The 21,176-nt window shown below is 35.7% G+C and overlaps 3 protein-coding genes across 3 annotated transcripts; 2 read left to right on the top strand and 1 right to left on the bottom strand.

Moving 5' to 3' along the window:
* Nucleotides 1-3,129, top strand: LOC116000364 (aldose 1-epimerase-like). Its single transcript, XM_031240433.1, has 5 exons — nucleotides 1-175; nucleotides 401-450; nucleotides 1,591-1,714; nucleotides 2,167-2,262; nucleotides 2,362-3,129. Exons 1-5 carry the CDS (start codon nucleotides 1-3, stop codon nucleotides 3,006-3,008), a joined length of 1,092 nt encoding a protein of 363 aa, XP_031096293.1. The 3' UTR covers nucleotides 3,009-3,129.
* Nucleotides 3,130-11,832: 8,703 nt separating this feature from the next.
* On the top strand, nucleotides 11,833-15,273 carry LOC115998770 (aldose 1-epimerase-like). The gene is made up of 5 exons (XM_031238425.1): nucleotides 11,833-12,091; nucleotides 12,176-12,225; nucleotides 12,703-12,826; nucleotides 13,634-13,741; nucleotides 14,544-15,273. The coding sequence occupies exons 1-5, from the start codon at nucleotides 11,893-11,895 to the stop codon at nucleotides 15,188-15,190; spliced, it is 1,128 nt and encodes a 375-aa protein (XP_031094285.1). The 5' UTR covers nucleotides 11,833-11,892; the 3' UTR covers nucleotides 15,191-15,273.
* Nucleotides 15,201-19,229, bottom strand: LOC115998769 (probable serine/threonine-protein kinase PIX7). Its single transcript, XM_031238424.1, has 6 exons — nucleotides 18,275-19,229; nucleotides 17,695-18,029; nucleotides 17,441-17,576; nucleotides 16,969-17,105; nucleotides 16,760-16,883; nucleotides 15,201-16,055 (listed from the first exon to the last, which is right to left on the bottom strand). The coding sequence occupies exons 1-6, from the start codon at nucleotides 18,477-18,479 to the stop codon at nucleotides 15,520-15,522; spliced, it is 1,473 nt and encodes a 490-aa protein (XP_031094284.1). The 5' UTR covers nucleotides 18,480-19,229; the 3' UTR covers nucleotides 15,201-15,519.
* Nucleotides 19,230-21,176: the final 1,947 nt, after the last annotated feature.

Below are 21,176 nucleotides of genomic sequence, written 5' to 3'. Positions count from 1 at the left end.
ATGACAAAGGTTTTTGCTCCACTATTGTTGTGCTTCTTAAGTTTTGCACTTGCTGGGTTGGTCGCCAGCAGGCAGGAGGAGGTTGAGTTCTACTTGATCAACAAAGGAGATTTCTCAGTCAAGCTCACCAACTATGGCGCCAGAGTCGCCTCAGTCATCCTTCCTGACAAGAACGGTACGCGCGCTTAGTAATACGATCATCTTTAATTTTGTCACTTAAGGTGGAATTGCACACTCAAACCAGACAATAACTGATCAATAGAAACTATATTTTTGCTCATTATCCGTGCGGGCAACTCCTTTAATTTTTTTCACCTAATCTGAATTAATCCATATATGCATATATGCGTGTTTTTCAAATCTTCAGAAAGAAATCTTACCATTTTATTCATAATTATAGGGAAGCTGATAGATATTGTTCTTGGGTACGATACTACTAAGGAGTACCAGGTAAGTTTCAATAATTGGTTTTCAATTGTCGACCAAGAATTTGTTGAGCCTCAGTTGGGGCAATGTTGACTTTGTTGGGCTTCAGTAGGTTGAGAAAGTATATGGACAGATACTACATGTAATAGGATCAATAGTATTCAAAAAAAAATGTCGACCAAGAATTTGGATTGGCCGGGAGTTGAACATTTCAATTAGTAATCTTAAAATTTTCCTCCTCAATTTCTTTCGTGATGTAACATTATCCAATTGAGTTATTTAATATTTGACAAAAACTTGCGTGAAACCGTCTCATGAGCAATTTATAGAAAAATGTTATCATAATTTCAATTATATAAGTATTACACAATGTTTATCATTAGTAACAATTAATTTTACCTTAAATAATATCACATTTTCATATATAAGTATTACAATATTTATCATAAATACCAATCAACTATCTTATATTCTACCCGTCTCACGGATTAAAATTAATAAGGTGGTTTCACAGAAGTATGACTCTTAATATTTAATTTAAAGTATGTAGTGTCATTTAATTCATAGGACCTAGTAGTAAAATTAAACAAATTTAAGAAGATAATATTCTAGAAAACGTAGAAGGAAATTATGGTTCTTCATTTTAAAATACGTTATAAACTTAATTTCAAATAATAAAAGTCAACTAAAATATATATAGAGATCTGCTACGCTGACAGTATTTATTAATTAATTCAAATAATAAAGGTCAACTACATTTTTCTGGCATGGATCTGCTGTATTGTATTATCCAGCTACATTAATTCATGTGGCTTTATTCTTCCTTAGTTGGTCAAATTGCCTAGGCAGTCAACATATCTCTAGAAGTCGAGACTATTATTCTACTAGCATATTCCACCTAGATCTCATCCAAGTTTTCATTTTCCAAATTTTCATTAAACAAAAGAAAAGAAAATCATAAAAGAGCTTGTGGTTAAGATGGTATAATTGTGGCTCTCTCAAATAAGGGATCACCTGTTTTAATTTCAGTGGAAGTATAGACAGATACTATATTATAACAAAGTAAATATTAATGTATTTGATTTTTAAAAGTAAATATATTTAATTTGAATTGTTTATATATAATTGGGTTGGCACGCAATATAATGCATGAATATGGTGCAGCATGATGGGTCAAATTTTGGAGCCATTGTGGGAAGGGTGGCCAACAGGATCGGCGGGGCTCAATTCACTCTTAATGGTATCCTCTACAAGCTTGATGCTAACGATGGGAACAACACACTTCATGGTAAAGATATACTTCCTACCGTCCTTCACCATTAAATTAATACATATATACACAAATACATATTGATATGATGTAGCTAGTTAACATATCTTAATTGACGAGGATGCATGATTAAGTAATGGATGAATAGGGAGGTGTGTTATTGTGTTAAATGTCAAACTATTTGGGAGTATTTGCATGTTATGTTAAAGGGGAAGATTTTTTTTTTTTTTTTTTTTTTAAGACTAGGAAATCTGCCGCCATTGTTTGGAAGTATGTATCGAATCCATATAGCTTGTTTGTGTGTAATAACTTGCCAAACTAGACATAAGAGGTAAAAGATATAGGACGGGCTGTGTGGGAGTTTTAGAAATTTACTAATACTCCCTAATTTTTAAAAAATTAGGAGTATCAGGACATTCTTTCTTCATGTGATTTATTTTTGAAATCATGTTGTTTTATATATGATGTAGGTGGAAGCAAAGGATTTAGCAACGTTGTCTGGAAGGTTAAGACGCACAAGGAAAGTTACATCACCTTCACTTACCACAGCCCAGATGGCGACCAAGGTGATATATATATATTTATTTGTCTTGTATATCAAAAGTTTAATTAATTTGAGTTAGTTCATTAAGAAATTAACATGGGATTTTCATAATACAACGCAGGATTCCCGGGAGACGTAGTCGCCCAAGTAACATACACTCTAAAGCAAAACCCATACAAACTGATAGTCAAAATGAACGCAAAAGCCCTGAACAAGCCAACCCCAGTCAACCTAGCACAGCACAACTACTGGAACCTCGGAGGCCACGACAGCGGCGACATATTATCCGAAACCCTTCAGATATTCGCGTCCCACATAACCCCCGTCGACGCCACCCTCATTCCCACGGGCCAAATCCTCGCCATAAAAAACACGGCTTTCGATTTCCTCAAACCGGTCCAAGTCGGGACCCAAATGGCCAAACTCCCCGCGGGGACGCGCGGGTTCGACAATAATTATGTACTCGACGACGAGGGGGCGGGGAAGCGGAAGAGGGTGGCGAAGGTGTACGATGAGAGGAGCGGGATAGGGATGGAGGTGGGGGCCACGGCCCCCGGGGTGCAGTTGTATACGGCTAATCATTTGCAGGGCGTGAAGGGGAAAGGCGGGGCGGTGTATGAGTCGCATGGGGCGTTGTGTTTGGAGACTCAGGGGTTCCCCGATGCGGTGAACCACCCAAACTTTCCCTCCACTATTGTTACTCCGGATCAGCCCTATAGGCATACATTGCACGTTACTTTGAGAGTCCAGAAGTTTAAGGGGGCTTGAATATAATGAGCTTATTATCTCACTCCCATTGTCCCATCCGTCTCAACCTGTTTGATCTAAGAGCTTCAATAATTATATGATTTCTTTCATGCATCCCCACGTGTTTGGCATCATATTAATAAAATTGCTGTTTCGTACGTGCTCGCAATCTCATCTTTATTATACTCTCATCGCTTTTATATATATATATATATATATATATATATATATATATATATATATATATATATATAAGCATTGAAATGCAAACTACTCTTCCCGGACAAACAAAAGAAATGCACCACAATTACTCAATTACTCCAGATCGGAATCGGAACTGGAGTAGGCATTCGTGGAGTAATTCAAATGCCCGAAAATAGTGATGCCACAATAATATATATTATAGGACCAAAGGAAAATGTTCTTAAAAAGAATGACTACAAGTAAAATTTCATCTATAAATTTGGAATAAAAAAATAAAATTAACTCTTAAAGAATAAAAAAATATTGTTTTGTAATTCGAGTATTCGACACATTATGTCAGAAATTGGTCCTAGCTCATCTATATCAGGAGTTTATACTTGGGTATTGAAACAGTAGAGAATGACTTGGAAGGGAGAGAGATAAGAGAGAGAGGATTGGGTGGTCCTGCAAACATTGAGTTATTTAGGTTTCTAAGAAAAATAAAAAAAATTAATGTTTGTTGCTTGTTGTGCGCGTTTGGCGCACAACAGCGCCCATGCAGGCGCGCCTGACAACCTTATTTATTTATTTTTCATTTTAAAAATTATATTTGTTTTAATTTTTTCCCCCTTCCATTTTTTCTTTTTTAATCATACTTACAAAAATTCATAAAAAATCGTAAAAAACTCTATTAATAAGGATGCTAAGATGAATTCTTACCAGCACTTTTCAGTTTAGCTGTTACAATATAATTGGTCAACATCGTTGTTAGTTGTTACGGCCAAATGGCCAATTTAATGATTCAAATGGGCAATGATAATGCCACTTGTTAAAGTAGTGGTGGTCCATGACGCTTATCGCTCCGGCTTAGGAGCAAACTCATCTGGTGAATTTTTCTTTGTCAGTCCAATTGGAGAGGAAAAAAGAAACTGTCAAAAAAAAAAAAAAAAATCACTTACGCACCTAGCAGTCACAGCAGTGCACATGGGGCAACTTTAAAAAAAAAAAAAAAAAAGAGGTTTACAAAAAAAAATATAATTCCTGCAAGCTAAGTTTATTTTATTTTCTTTCTCTCACTTTGCTTCCTCATTGGAAAAAAAAAATAATAAAAAAAAAAAACCATTTGTAAGGATGCTCTAAGTGGGTTGTCAAAGTGAGCGCTGCATACTATTAGGTGTAAATCATTGCATCCACTTAGAACATCCTTACCACTGGATATTGGGGAGTTAATTGGAATAGTGGAAGATGGCATGGAAGATAGAGAAGAAGGAGAGAGAAGGAAGTTGGATCATATATATGCAAATTTGAGTTTTTGGAATAGTACCGTATATTTGATTTGCATTTTTGCGCACAGAAGGCGCTCACTCGGACGCATGCAGCGCACGCGCCCGACACGCCTCAGGCGACACCTTTGACTTTTTATTTTTTAATTTTTTTTTAATTTTTTTAAAATCAAATTTGTTTTTTCTCATCCTTTATTTTCTCTTTTCTAATCACACTTACAAAAACTCCTCAAAAATCACGGAAAAATTCGAGCATCCTTATCAATGGAGTTTTTTCGCGATTTTATGTATATTTTATTAGGAATTGTATTACCATATTTTAATGTACAATTGTATTACGAATAGGAATTGTATTACCATATTTTACAATATTACGCAATCTTTAATAGTATAGGAGTGTTTTGGGCGGGGAGTTAAAGTTGAGGATATTGTTATTATTAATAGTATAGGTCGACAATAACTATGTACTCGACGACGAGGGGGTGGGGAAGCGGAAGAGGGTGGCGAAGGTGTACGATGAGAGGAGCGGGATAGGGATGGAGGTGGGGGCCATGGCGCCGGGGGTGCAGTTGTATATGGCTAATCATTTGCGGGGCGTGAAGGGGAAAGGCGGGGCGGTGTATGAGTCGCATGGGGCTTTGTGTTTGGGGACTCAAGGGTTCCACGATGCGGTGAATCACCCTAACTTTCCTTCCACTATTGTTACTCCAGATCAGCCCTATAGGCATACATTGCACGTTACTTTGAGAGTCCAGAAGTTTAAGGGGGTTTGAATTGAGTGATCGATCTTATATCTCGGGTGAATGACTGAAATAGGCATGCATGGGCCCTAACTGCTACGTTTAGTTACAACTGGACGAATAGGCTTGTAATAGCTGGACGAATATTATAACAATCTTTGCATAATATTTGCGTATTTAGGATCTGATGATACCATATAAATGAGTGCATACATTCTGTTTGTAGTGTGTAAGGATATCGTCGTAAGTGGAATTATTTATAGGGTTTAGGGTGGTGAGTGCTGGGGAAATTGCCAGTAGAACGCATCTGGCAATTGCGTTTTACTGCTCAAAAAAGTATTACGCATTAGGGAAATGCGTTCTGCTGCAAGCTTAATAAAGTGACATGATAGGACACTCATAAATGTGACTACTCATGTTGTTTTTTTGTGAAGATGTTGTCCTTATTGCAAGTTTACGTTTTCCTACTACATTTTCCTAATAAAGTGACATGATAGGACACTAATGGATGTGACTACTCATACCCTTCAACAACATATTTGTTTTAAAATTGTAAAGTCTTCTAAAACGCTAGTCCGAAATGCGAGATTACTTTTCCTGTTAAACGCATCTGCTTAATGCGTTTTACTGCCTATTCAAGATTTTTTTTCCTGTTTCATGATTTTCTGATATATACATGCATACATCTTTCCCATCTTACTTTTATGCAGTAAAACGCAACTGTCACATGCATTGTACTGAAAAAAAACATTTTTTTATGTAATAGTCACATTTAAGATTTTTTTTTCGCATCTTTTAAGATTGATAAATACACATAACAAATCATAACTCTTTGAAATCATATATCACCCTTCTGACAACGCCCATATTATTTTGCATGCCGTCTGACACGACATTTCAGTGTAAACGGGTCCCGTAAACCACCGGTCACGCAAAGTTAAAACGCATTTAATACTTGCGTTTTTAGGCACAATTCCGGCTATATATACACCGTTTAAAACACTCTATAATTGCTTTCTCAATCATTTTCGCTTGCAGACTATAATTATTCTACTTCAAGATGCCCATTTGTTTCAACTTGTTGCAACCTCATCCATCATATCTTTATTTATATCCATTCCAAATGCTAGCTGGTGCACTAACATTGTAATGGATTACAATTACAACTCGCGAATGTAATTTGTTTGTATGGTTAGCAATATGCGTTGCAACACTTCATCTGGGCTGCCATTCATAAATTTGTATGTAATTTTCAAAAATGAGAATTCTATGTGTATTCGGTTTTGAGTTTTTGTTTAAGCAATAAACGGTTTGTTATATTAACATATTAAAAAATCTCAATATGATTAAATTGTATTCTGTACCGATTTTGGAAATGAAAATTAATCTGTGCAAGTTACTAATTGCACATAGTTGCAACTCAGTCAAAGAAATTGTATATGTTTATATTGTTTATATTATGTTTTTATATATATTTTTGTACGTTAATTTCAAAATGTTCGAAACTCTAAATGCTACTAAAACAAATATCATACTTGCCTCCGCAATTGACAAATCAACTTTAAACTTCTATGCACACTTAAACACTTATCTAAAACATGAGATGTTGAACCAATTCAATTATTTCCCTTGCAACTTCAAAATGAAATAAAATGGTGTTATAAGGTTGTGGAACTAAAGAATATTGAGTTGGGCCAAAAATGGTGTTATAAGGTTGTGGAAATAAAGAATATTGAGTTGGGCTGAAGTGTTAACTGAATTTAATTGGAAAATGCTTTGGCCCAACACATGGTGTGGGCTGATATCACAAATGATGTACCCGACGCATAAACGCATTTCACAAATGCGTTCCTTGTATTTGTTGGGCCGAATGGATTGGAAAATTCTTAGGCCCAACGTATTTGGGCTGGAATTTTTGCCAACGTATTTGGCCCAAGGCGAATGGAATTTGTCATACGAGGAACGCATTTCAGGCTGGAGAGTTGCGTTCCTTGTACTTTTTGGTGGCCGGAGAGTTGCCGGACCGGTGAACTTAACGCATTTGAGAAATGCGTTCCTCGTATGATACGAGGAACGCATTTTGCACGTGTGTAGTTATGTATACGTTGAACGCATTTGTTATTTGCGTTCAATGTATCTTATACTATACATGCATTTGCTAAGCGCTTTCGGATTCCGTATTTAAAAAAAAAATAAAATAAAATTGAACGCATTTGGGAAATGCGTTTCTGCCACCAAATGCATTTTCTAAAGAAGTTTTTCTCACTTTCATCCAGATTCCTTCGAATTCCCTAATTTGTCAATTAGGATCCATGCATGCCTATTTCAGTCAATAACCCATCTTATCTCGCTCCCATCCGTCTCAACCTGTTTGATCTAAGAGCTTCAATAATTCTATGTTTTCTTTCATGCATGCCCACGTGTTTGGCTTCATATTAATAAAATAAAATCAATAAAAATTGCTGTTTCGTACTATACGTGCTCGCTATCTCATCTTTATTATGCTCTCATCATCGCATATATATTATATTAGACACACAGAGAGTTAGGATCTTATGATGAGATCACTTGTTTAGGAAAGATCCTGAGATCAAATATTGTGCACCCATTTAATAATTTAATGGTCTAAATTGATTTAAGATGCTAAGTTGAAGTGTGTGTGAATGGTGATTAAGTATGTGCGTACTGTGATTAAATGTGTGCAAACGGTGATTGATGTACAAGATTTGATCTCAAAATTTTTTAATGGTCTAGATTGATTAAAATTTCAAGTTGAAGTGTGTGCGAATGGTGATTAAATGTGTGCGAACGTAGTGTGTGTCAATCAATCTAGATCATTAAAAAGTATTACATGAATGCACAAGATGTGATCTCACGATCTTACCTAAGCAAGTGGTCTCACTGGAATTATTCCACTAATATATATATAAGTGTTCAAATGTGAACTACTCTTCCGAGCAAACGAAAGAATGCACTGCAATTATTCCACTAATGCATTGCAATGACAGATTACTCCACTAATGTATTGTTGGAGTAGTTAGGTGTTGGGCATTATATTGGTGAAGTAATTGCGAAGGATAAAAAATAGTCATGTCATAATAATAATGTGATATTTTGAAAAATAATGATTACAAGTAAACTATCACTTATAAAGTATAAATTTAAGATAAAAATGAAATTAGCTCTTATAGAATAAAAAAGTAATGTTTTGTAACTCGAGTATTCGATACATTATGTTATAAATGGGTCCCAGCTTCTAAGTGGGCGCAGAGGATTTACACATAATAGTATGCAGCGCTCACTTTGAGTCTTTAACCCACTTAGAACATCCACATTGATGTATATTTAATTTTGGAGTTAATGTCACAAAATCATCCACCTTGGCATGGGAAGGAGGGGAGAGAGGAAGGGAGTCGAGCTAAAGTGGACTGACACCTATAAATTTATAGTTAACATTTCACTTTTAATTTTTTTTTTCAAATTATCATTCTTTGGTCCTAGTATTATTGTTGAATGAACATTTTTTGTCCTTCAGCAACAAAATCGTTTAAATTTCGTAAAATATAAGAGCATTTAGGTCTTCAATTATGATTTTTTTTCAAAATGATATTGTATTTAACGATATTTCAACGATTTTAATGACAGAAGACTAAAGTGGTCATGCCATAATAATACAAAAACTAAACATGGATGTTCTAAGAAAATGACTAAAAATGAATTACCATCTATAAATTTAGAACAAAAAATGAAATTAACATTTTTAACCAAATAAACCCTCTTAATTTGTTCATTAGTCACTAGCGCAAAATACAAGGTCCACTTTATGTAGTTAATAGGTTACTCGACCGATAAATATGGAGAGAATTAGGGAAAATGAGAAAGCAAGAAATACAACAGGTTGGCTTCTTTAGTTGACTATTCACCCTCAGGCCTCAATTCAAAAAGTCTTAATCCTCGGGTTTTAATTTAAGACCTTTTCATCATTTGCAAAAACTTTGACCTACTCATGATTTTGTTGAACTGTACTGCTTCGAATTCATTTATGTAAATTTATATTATCTTTCTTCCCAAAAGGCTGAATTCCCACTTACTACGCACAAGGAGTCCGCTCACTTTTAGAGGTTGCTCCCACACTGTAGCTGGTGAAACTCGATCCTTAGTATTTCTTCCCAAACTTCACCACTGTCACTAACTGAATTGCCCATACGGGCAAATTTAGATTATCTTTAATCACATGAATAGTCGTGCATTCTCATTCCTTAAGAGATGTTGGGAGTTCGAACCCCTCTTGTATGGAAAAATCAATCTGACTGGCATTTTACCCCTTAATTGGGTTCGCGAATGAGAGTTAGTCTGAGTATGGCATGGACTTAAATGTGTCTCTTACACTTAGAAATTTATATTATGTTTAGTGGTGCGAAAAATCATAATTCTATGGGATAATTATATCACAAAAACGTTAGAATAATGTTCAAATTAGTCACTGAACGTAACCTGAAAGTGCAATTAGGTAACTGGACGGAAAAAAAAAAAGGACAATTAGACCACTGAACACTCCAAATGTATGCAATTTCACCTGATATCATATCACCATCCATTTCTTCCGGTTATAATTAAATTAATTTTTATTTAAAAATTGTTTTAAAATTTTTTTAATAAAAAAACCTTAAAAAAAAAAAAAAAAGCCGCCAGGGTGGTCGTCGGCCACCCCCTTCCCCTTCATTCATCTCCGGTTGGAGACGGAGACAGGGGGTCTTCGTTTTCGATTGGAGACTGGAGACTGGAGACGAAGAGAGAAGACATGGTGTCTTCATCTCCAACAGGAGACGAAGACGGAAGACCACTGTCATGAAGGAGGGCGTGGACGGGGAATTCTTTTATTATTATTAAAAATTAATTAAATAATTATTAAATAAAATTTAATTTAATTATAACTGAAAGAAATAGATGGTGACATGCTATCAAGTAAAATTGCATACATTTAGAGTGTTCAGTTGCCTAATTGCACTTTTTTTTTAAAGGATCAAATAAGCCCATAAACAATACTTAAAAAGTCAATTAGATCCCTAAATATTTAAAATGTGCAATTAGGCCTTTTAACATGTTAAATTGGGACAAAAAGCCTAAAAACTGGTAAATGACCCACTGTTCAGGGTCACACTTGTATGATACCATCTTACGGATCTTTTTTCTTGAGATGTGTCGGGTCAAATGCAAAATGTAATGCTTATACTAGCAAATGTAATACTAAATCAGGAATAAAAATTTTGCTACTTATAAGTGAAAACATAATACTTTTGAGGACAAATATAATATTTTTATATTCTGATGTAAAAGTATTACTTTTGATGAAAAAAGTATTATATTTTCCTTTATAAGTAATGTTGCACTTACAAAGGAAAATGTAATACTTTTGATCAACAAGTATTACATTTTTCCACAAAGTATTACAATTTCCATATAAGTAATAAACGTTTTTGATGGAGGATAGACCAAGGCTCGGTACTAGAGGCTCGGCGAGGACAAAGGGGAGCGACTGACGAAGTGGGGAAGAAGGCTCGGAAGAAGCTAAGGCAAGGTGGCGCGATATAGGTCAGCCGAGGAACTGGTCGGTCGGTTGAGGGATTGTTAAGGAGGTGACAAGATAGCTGAAGATCTTAGACTTAGAGTGATTGAACATTGCTATTGAAACGATTAATTACCATAGAGGAAAGGTCGGGCTAAATAAGTAAGAAGAAGACAAGTCGGACCAGACCAACCTAGAAGGGGTCGAGGTAAGAGAGGCGGTGCAAGACAAGCGGATATGAAAGTTTCCTAAAGAGTTTGGCGGCGGAAGGCGGGAGATACGGAAGGAAGGTCGAGATAGATTATAAAAGTGCCTAAATGTAATAAGGAAAGGGTTCCTAAAGTAGTTTAGAAGTTTCTTATGGGAGAAATCCCTCTTAGCTTGTATAAATAGGGGTTCTAAGCCTCGAGAGAGGCATAAGCGATTCATTGTACTCGAAGACAATTTATAATACAATGAGGGCTGAGAAGTTACTCTAGTTTTCCGATCGTGTTAGTCGATTTTTCGGCGGTGTTGGCCTGCCGTTCGACCATTCCGTGAGAGATAAAACCAACAATTTTATTCCTAATTTATTATTACATTTGCTAGTATAAGTATTATATACATTTCATATTGACCTGACCCCTTTTATCTCACACAAGTTTTTACCATTAGAAAAATGCTTCCCCCAAGTTACAATTATCACTCCCAAATTAAAAATGAAAAACTATTTATTTTCTTCCCCCAAAAATTACTCCGTATTTATTTTCTTGGATTACTAGTGAATTGGATGACATCAGCATGAGTTAATAAAGGAATCTGCATATCAAATAAAAATATTACACTAGTAGTAATTGTAGGCGTGTTTGGCATGGTCATTAATATACATGATAATTTAGTAGAGATGTAATTAATTATAATTGATATGATAGTAAATGAATATTACTCCAAAATTTTTGGATTATTTTGCATTTATCCTTTAATTTGATTTCGATTACATTGTAATATTTTGATTATGTAGGAAAAAAGAAAAAGTCTTTTTGGCCCATTTGTCCATATTCATTATTATTATTATTCCCACAGAAAGACATGCACTACTCCTGTGTGGTGTATAAAAGCAGGCCGGAGAGGAGTAATGAATTAAAGCAGATCAGATGGAGAAAATGTCAAAGGTTTCAGCTTTAGGTTTAACATTAATGATGTTTTTCGTGGGTTTTAGTGTTGCTCCAGGGTCAATCGTTAATGGACAGGAGGAAGAGGTTGGGTTCTATGAGATTAAGAAAGGAGATTTCTCCCTCAAATTTACAAACTTCGGTGCAAAGATCGTCTCCGTTATCCTTCCTGATAAAAACGGTATATATCTATTTTGGAACATATATATGGGAGCTAGCGTTTCCAAATCTTAATTTAATTTGTGTTTTTTGTTTTGTTTTCCAGGAAAGTTGACAGATATTGTTCTTGGGTATGACACCATTAATGAGTACTTGGTGAGTTACGATTATATTCATCATGGCCGGATTTCTTAGCTTCTTCATAAACATTTCTTCAATTCTTCTCTAAAATGGTCAATTCTCCAACCTCAAGAACCCCTCATACTTTGGCTGACAAAGTATGGGAGAGGATGAATCAAATGTTGGTGTGCACAAAGATCTGCCCACTTTAGACATAATTCCTACACTGTCGTTGCTTAGTTTCGAACATTGTCCTCTTTTCTTAAATATTGCATATTGAATCAGTTAATTAAGCTCGTACAAGCAATATTTCAGGATCATACTAGAGTTTGTTCATTTCTTTTAAATGGACTAATTGATGATTGGTCAACGACGACGACCTTCATGGATCATGGTTTGGTTGGAGATGAAGTAGTCTGCGTGTTTTTTTTTTTTTTTTTGTTGGAATTGTCAAAGTAAACCATAATTAATTATGATTGAGAAATGAGAATTATATAATATAATATTGTGCAGAATGACACATCAAACTTCGGGGCCATTGTTGGAAGGGTGGCCAATAGGATTGGTGGTGCAAAGTTCACTTTGAATGGTACCCTCTACAAGCTTATTCCTAACAGTGGCAACAACACTATTCATGGTACATACATATCTTATCTTCATTTTATTCCAAAAGGGTATTAGCGTTATGTTCTGCGCATATTAAGTATTATAATCCCGCCTGTTGCGGACAGTCTTGCTGTCGGTGGGATTTTAGGAAAATTAAAAGAAACTTTTATTTTAAAAAATAAATAAATAAAAATTAGAGTACCTATAGTGTTGCACGGTGAATTGTGAAGCTTGATTTTAACTTTTAAAACTAGCTAGTACCGCTTGAGGTGAAATCAGAATTTTTTTTTTTAAATCTTGCATATGTTTTTGGTTCCTAGAATGGAAAAATTTTGATAAAAATTTTAAGATTTCAATTATTAACCGAAATTATGGTAATAATTTTGTTTCCAAAATAACCTATTAAATTTGATTTGATTCAAATTGGTAGTGCAAGTGCACAACATTTAGTGGTGGGACAAAAGAAAAGGACAAGTAATAATGCCTCATTTATGAAATGTTCCCTCATATCTCTCATCTAATATAACATGGAATTTTTATCTTTTGCGTGTATAATTATGTAATTATTTTTTTTAATCCCGTCTTACATACATGATATGTACTAATTAATTAGCTCAATAAAAAAAATAATATCACTCACTTTTTTTTTTTCATTTTCTTCCACTAATAAAATTAGAATATATTATTCAGATTCAGACACCAATCATATCCTCTATAGCATACTACATTAAATTTAGGCGGTCCAGCATTTAATGAAATTTGGCTAAATTTCAGATTCTATTTTGTGTGAGTAGAATAGGTATTTAGTCAATAGTAATGTGAAGCCAATCCAACGTAGGTGGTCCCAAAGGATTTGGCAAACTTGCGTGGAAGGTTAAAGAGCACGTGCCCAATGGTCCACGACCTCGCATTACCTTCACCTACCACAGCCCTGATGGTGATCAAGGTCAGAAAAACAAACCACTTTTATCTCTCTCATTTTATCTATTTTGTTTATTATTTATTAGCATTATTGTAAAAATCGTCCTAGGAAGTCGCCTAAGCACTATGCGGCCCTAGACTGAGGCGAATTACCTCCTAGGCGGCCGTCTAAGCAGTTGACTGCTTAGTTAGCTACCTAGGCGCCCAACTCGGTCGATTCAGCCAAGTTGGTGACGAACTCAGCCGAGTTAAGTTAACTCGTCCAATTCAATCGAGTTAGCCGAGTTAACTCAGCTGAATCGGTTTTGCTAATTTTTATTTTATTTTATATTTTATATTTATTATATAAATAATATGGTATACACCCATATGTGCACTATTTTTTTTTATTTTTTTTATAGTTAGACGCCTAGGAGCTAGGCGCTACTCTACAGTTCGATTAGCGTCTAGCGCCTACTACAACCATGTTGATTAGTCAAATTAATCTTTCATTTTTTACTTTTTTTTTTTTTGTGTGTTTAATAGTATTTTAATATAGTTTTAAAATATATAAATTTTATATATTAATACTAAACTTAATATTATGAAAATTTTAATTAAAAATAATTTCAGTTAAGTGTAATTTATTAAATCAGACACATAAAATTGAACAGAAGAAATATGTGTTATACATTTTATAGTATAGTTTCTTCTTGTTTCTAAGATCTTAAACTAGTGACAAAAAAGTGGAATCATCCACTCCAAACACTGTCATACCCTGATTCCATAGTTTGTGGAGAGATAAATCATAGTGACTCAACTGAAATCTAAAATTTACTTGAATGCAGGATTCCCCGGGGATGTTATTGCCTCTGTAACCTATGCTTTAAAGGAGCCTTACCAGTTGATAATAGCCATGAGGGCAAAAGCTATGAACAAGGCAACTCCAGTGAACCTTGCCCAGCATACCTACTGGAACCTTGGAGGCCATGACAGTGGGGATATTTTATCCCAAAAGCTTCAATTATTTGCATCTCAAATCACCACTCTGGACGACAAGCAAATTCCCACAGGAGAGATTGCTCCAATCAACAACACAGCCTACGATTTCCTTAAACCTCGCGACATTGGAACACAACTCAACAGACTCCCCGACCCTGCACCTGGAAAGGTGCGCGGTTTTGACAATAACTATGTTGTTGATGGTGATGGTAAGTGGATGAAGAAAGTGGCGATAGTGTACGATGAGAAGTCCGGTATAAGGATGATGCTGAAGGCGAATTCGCCCGGGGTTCAGCTCTATACAGCTAACAACTTGAAGGATAAGAAGGGCAAAAGTGGAGCAGTGTACCAGTCTTATGCTGCTGTGTGCTTGGAGACTCAGGGCTTCCCAGATGCTGTGAATCACCCTAATTTCCCCTCCACTATAGTTACTCCAACACACCCCTATCATCACTCCATGTTCATTACTTTCACAACAAACAAAGGATTCTAGAACATGTTAGTTGCTCGGTTCAACAGATAATACGATGATCATTTGCAACTATGTAATAATTCGGTACTGAATTGTTGGGAAGAGATCAGTGAAGAGCCAAGTCCAGCATAGGTGGCTAGGGATTAGGCCTCCGCCCAGCACCAGGTGGCTAGGGATCAGGCTCCGCCTAGCACCTTGCCTCTAAAAATGTGGCGATATAAGGAAATAAAGTTGTACCTTTGCTACAAGCTATAACTTTTGGCATAGTAATAAACGCTTGATCTTAACATGAACAAATAGATCGAATGAGATCTCATAGTTGCTCAACCTGGCTGACAAACCTGCTGGATTTAGCATTCTTGTGAACGAATACTAGGTTTTGGTGATCTATGATTAAAGGTATTGTTATATGGAGAGGCAAGAGGGCCATTCGGTACAGGTATAGAGAGGCTCCGAGCTGGCCGCCTTTTTTGAAATGCTAATCCTGGTTCTAGCCTGTGACTATTCCTGGCACTTGGGTTGGCACTGGCAAACCTAGATTTCATGACACGAAAGTAGGGCGAGTCGCAAGCCATGTCCTTCATTTGGGGCAAAGGCTTCAGTGTTTCAACAACTTCGCTCATTAGGGGTCTGGCTTTTGGATCACGGGAAAGACAAGTTGCAGCCAGCTCAACTGACTTCTGTGCTCCTTTCACAGAAAAGTGACCTTCAAGGCACGGATCTATCACCCGATAAAACCTACGCCTATCTGATAGAAATGGGCGTGCCCATTCAACCAAGTTGTGTTCCCCATTCCTTTTGCTCCTGTCCATGGATCTCCGCCCAGACAACATCTCGAGTAAAACTACCCCAAAACTGTAAACGTCACTTCTTGATGTCAGGTGTCCTGGAATGCAGAAAATCTGTCAAGCATCATTTGTGGGGAAACGGCCGAGAGAACAGGATAGTAAACACGGGAAAAGGAACATATCTTAAAAAGCATCCCAAAGTAATATGAAGATATTATGCTAATTAGTTTGCACCTTAAATCTCTCCTTAAACTCATTACCCTCGTCCACCCCCTCTTCTTTCCCATTCCTCTAGGCATCAACTTGATTTTCAAGAAAAAAAAAAAAGCTTGGAAGGGAAGTTTGGTCTACTGTTCCCGACTTTCTAGACTTCTAGTCCTTCAAAGAAAAAGATGCAAGCTACAGAAAATTTCATAATAAACAGTTGATTTAGGAAGTTTTTCTTTTCTGCCAAAGAAACAAAGTATTTCTTTTGTGTCAAATTGTTGGCCAGAGGCCCATAAAGGGTCAAGTCTATCAATTAGTGACTAGGAGGATTGTTGGGCAGAGGCCGGTGAACGGCCAAGTCCAACACCTGCCTCTCGAAAATGTGATGGCAATCTATAAGAAAATAAAGTTTCGCATTCGCTACTCACTATAGCATTTGGCGTAGTGATAAGCATTTGATCCTAACAAGTGGTATCAGAATTAAGCTAGCTACTAACCGTAGCTAGCACACGGATAAAGAACTGAAATACAACATTACAGATCAAAGAAAAAGAAAGAAAAGAAAAAAACAAGAATAAAGTGTAATCTAGCTCACCTGTCATGACATACTCGGGAGCAGCATAACCATAAGTTCCCATTACTCGTGTTGATACATGAGTCTTATCTCCCTCGGGACCATCTTTGGCAAGTCCAAAATCAGAGAGCTTTGCATTGTATTCCTGAAAGGCCAAGTGCAGAAGAAAATGATATAAGTTGGGGTGTATAGAAACAATAAAATGTATATTAGGGATTCGAATTGTATACCGCATCCAATAAGATATTAGATGCCTTAAAATCTCGATATATAACAGGCCTTTCAGCTTCTTCATGGAGGAAAGCAAGGCCCATTGCAGCACCTAAAACGACTTTCATTCTTATGCACCAAGGAAGCGGCAGGGATCCTGAAGCGCACGAGAGACGGTCATTAGAATCTTGATTCTTGATAAACATATAAAGCAACTCTAATGGTAAGTAATCCACTTGAAGGGTAATTATTATGCAGTAATTCAAAGAAAGAAAAATCTCTCCATTAGAAAAGCTTAAATGTTTCAGAAAACTTTCTAACATATTGCACACTCATTACACATAATTACACTGCATGATTAGTCTTCAGAAGGAAATCAAAAGCATGAAACCATCTATGGTTTTATAATATTTTGTAGAGCATAAGCATTAAATTGACCAGTTGAAGATTTATCCAATTTCATAGATTTAAAGTATAAAACCCGAGACATACTTTTGAATAAGTGGTTTTCCAAACTTCCTCGGGGCATAAACTCATAGACAAGCAATCTTTGATCATCTTCCATGCAATAGCCAATTAATTTCACCAAATGTGGGTGTTGGAGTTCACCAAGGTAATTTACTTCAGCCTGTCAAATGAGGACGACTTGTAAGTGAGCAGAAGAAAGTCGACAAAATGCAAATGTTAATCCAATTAAAACGAAAAACGAAAAACCAAAGCAAATTAAGCATATAATGTTTCCTTACAAGCCACTCCTTATGACCCTGAAGTCCATTTTGATTGAGAGTCTTCACTGCAGCAGGGAGTCCTGATCCCGGCCTTACTGGCGTGCATCCATTTGCGTTGATCCAACCTTTGTAAACAGATCCAAAGCCTCCCTCGCCAAGAAGACATTCAGGTCTGAAGTTCCTCGTTGCTGCTTTTAGCTCATTATAAGTGAATTTCCGAAGCTGAGAGGCGATTTTCAGTTCCTCGCCTCTGTTGGGAGCGGGCGGTGTACTTTCCATATTACTCGTGGCTGAAGATGATAAAACTAAAGCAACTGGAGGGTCTGTATTGGTATCACTAAAACCTTTGGCATCTGCTTAATTGTATATGTAACAGAAAAATCATGTCATATCCATAACTAATATATTAATAAGAGCATACACTGAGAAGATTAACATAATGCAAGGAGATACAAACAAGGAACATTGCAAAAACATCTCATAGGAAAATCATTAAAATACACCTGAAATTTCAAGAAAACATATGTGGAACCAACAAACAAGGAAACTATGCATTATAGACCATATAGAAGAATATCAACAGAGAAGGTGGTTTTACCATGATGAGTGGTGGCAGGTCTATTAACAGAGATATCTATTCTGGACCTTGATGGCATGCAATTCCCCAGAAAACACAAGTTAAACCAACGGCAACTCTGCCCAGCACCACCATCATCATCATCATTATTCTTCCCCATTCTAGACTTTGATTTGCCCATTCCTGAAGACTTGGCATTGCCAGCTTCTTCAGGACCTGAACCCATTTTTCTTCCTTTCAAATCTCAAAAACTGAATTCTTCTATATCTATAGCCAAATCAAGAATCTAATGGATAACCCCAGCCAAGATAGCTAAGATACAAACTTGTAATCACAAGATCACGAGTCCAAATCTCAATCTTTTTAATTTGAGCTAGTCAGTTATGAACAAATGAACAACCTGAACTCGTTTAAGGCAAAGGGTTACAATACGGGTTTACATATACACTTGAATAGTAGTTGCGGTTTCTACCCAAAAAAAATCAAGAATTTAATACATCATATACAGCCTCACTGGCTCTGACACAACCCAAAGATTCTTGCTTTTTTGTGTTCGATTCAGAGATTCCAAAATCGTTAAAACTGAAAAGTTATCTGACCAAGCTCCAGAAAAGAAGATTATTCAGCACCAATGAAGTAAATACACAAAGAAATGAAGAAGTGGGGAGAAGAAATGAAAGCTTAAAGTTTAAAATTCTAAACCAAATAGAAAGACAGCGGGGGGATGATAAAATGGATGAAAGAGGGCGCGAATGGAGTACTGAAATCGCAGAAAAGATGTGCAGAAATGAGAGGGACAATGCGAGCCCGGAGAAAAGGAAAGCCGTCTGACATTGAAAACTATGAACTCGATTACCAATACGGAGAAGGAAACGGACAAATACCCAAAGCCGAATCAAATTGTCAGTACACAGAACTATGAAGGGGGGGCACAATGGTTTTCTCGAAGAGGAGTATATGTACACGCGCGAAAAGACAGAAACAGTGTAATGTTAATGTAGGAAACTGGAAATTATTATCCCTAAAATATAATAAATAAAAGTAGTTTGGGAGATAGAGACGACTAAGGCGACCGGAGTAGCTTTCAAAGTAAGGCCTACACAACTCACAGTTTGAGAAGTGAAGTGAACTTGTTTCTTTGTTTTGCCCGGAAATGGTGAAATCATCGCCAGTGAACTTCTAACAGTGCTGGAAAATGCTAATTTCTATTGAACAGTTATACTTAGACATTTTGGAGTTTTTGGTAAATAGAGGTTGACTGATTGAGTTAGTGAGTTTGATTAATTGATAGTATTAGATGATTGTAGAAATATGTTTGGTAAATAAGTTATTAACTGATAGCTAGTTGCTTATAGGTAAAATGATTTTGGGGCTGTTTGGTAAATAATTAGTTTATCATCTAATTTTGACCTATTTGACCATTATTAGTTATTTGACTTGGTTAAAAAATCAATGTAAGTGTTTGGTTAATAAGTTTTTTGTAACTCCAAAATACTAAATTTCAAAAGGCTACTCAAAACAATATTTTTAATTAGCCTTTTGATAGAAGTAATTATACCAAACAGCTATCAGCTAGTTAATTTACCAAACACTTTTCTACAATCAATTAATATTATCAATTAATTATACCTTCTAACCCAATTAGCTAACGGCATAAGCTAACAACCATTTAACAAATATGGCCTTTATCAAAAAGCTAAATGAAAAAGCTACTTTGAGCAATTTTTAAATTTTAGCATCTTAGAGTAATAAGTTGTTACAAAAAACTAATTAACCAAACATTTATATTGATTGTTTAACCAAGTCAAACAATTAATAGTGGTCAAAATTGTCTTATAGACTAATTATTTTACCGAACAGAGCCTTATCTAATAATTGCATCTTGTGATGGGTTTTGATTTTCCCATCTTTAACTGCTTTCCTGCCTAATATTTCACTAACAAGAAAACCATATCCAACGTTGCCAGTAAAACCAAGATTTGCACACAATCTATCAAAAATTGACTTACTACTCCAGTCTAATTTAACACCAAGTTGCTCCATTATATCCTCCAAGTTTGCCAAAAACACACTTAGAAACAATTTTAGTCAGATTGGAAAACTCTCATTTCAACAAGTTTCGATCTCCAGAAAAATTACGAGTTTCAATTCTAGCATCTTTTCGAATAAGCCTCCAAAATTCATCATGGTCAAACACATATTCATCAAAGCATAGATCTTCTTCAAAAAGTCCAAACAACTCTCTAATATCATTTTGACAAGTAGAAACTGGCACACCATTAATAGATTATTTGCTTGTTCATGAACGAATTGTGAATATAGCTTATTGTTTGTGAACATAGACTATTGTTTGTGAATATAATGAATGAACTGTGAACATATATTATTTTTTGTTCATGAATGAATTGTGATCATGAAAATCCGCATATGTTTGGTTATTAAGCGTTGATGAACATGAACAAACAAATTCGTGAACGTGTTCATTAACGAACATGTTTGTAAATGTGTTCACAAATGTAAACTAACTAAAGAACTCTTAATAAAAGAACACGAATAAGATTTTCAAAAATTTTAGCAAATAAACACGAACGCAAACACTTCAAAAATCTTAACAAACAAACACGAGCAACCTCCGTTCGTTCACTTTCGGTTCATTAACAGCGATACATAATCTCCTCACCTTCAGATTTTCCACATCCTTACTCGACAAGATAGTAGAAGAGTTAATCACAATGACATAGCTGCCAATTAGATGGAAGAACTAGACGACCAGTGTTTGTTATCCATAAAGAACTAATTATATTGGATAAAACTCTCACTATAATTGTTAAAACTCGACCATATATACTTACTCATAATTTATCACTTAAAAACTAATTGAGTTGCGGTATAACCAGCCTATTTCAATGCTACTTAGACGAAG

This window comes from Ipomoea triloba, chromosome 12 (genome assembly GCF_003576645.1).
Source record: "Ipomoea triloba cultivar NCNSP0323 chromosome 12, ASM357664v1".
Lineage (NCBI taxonomy): Eukaryota > Viridiplantae > Streptophyta > Magnoliopsida > Solanales > Convolvulaceae > Ipomoea > Ipomoea triloba.
The sequence above is the reverse complement of the archived record's forward strand: the minus strand, read 5'-3'. Positions and strand labels throughout refer to the sequence as shown.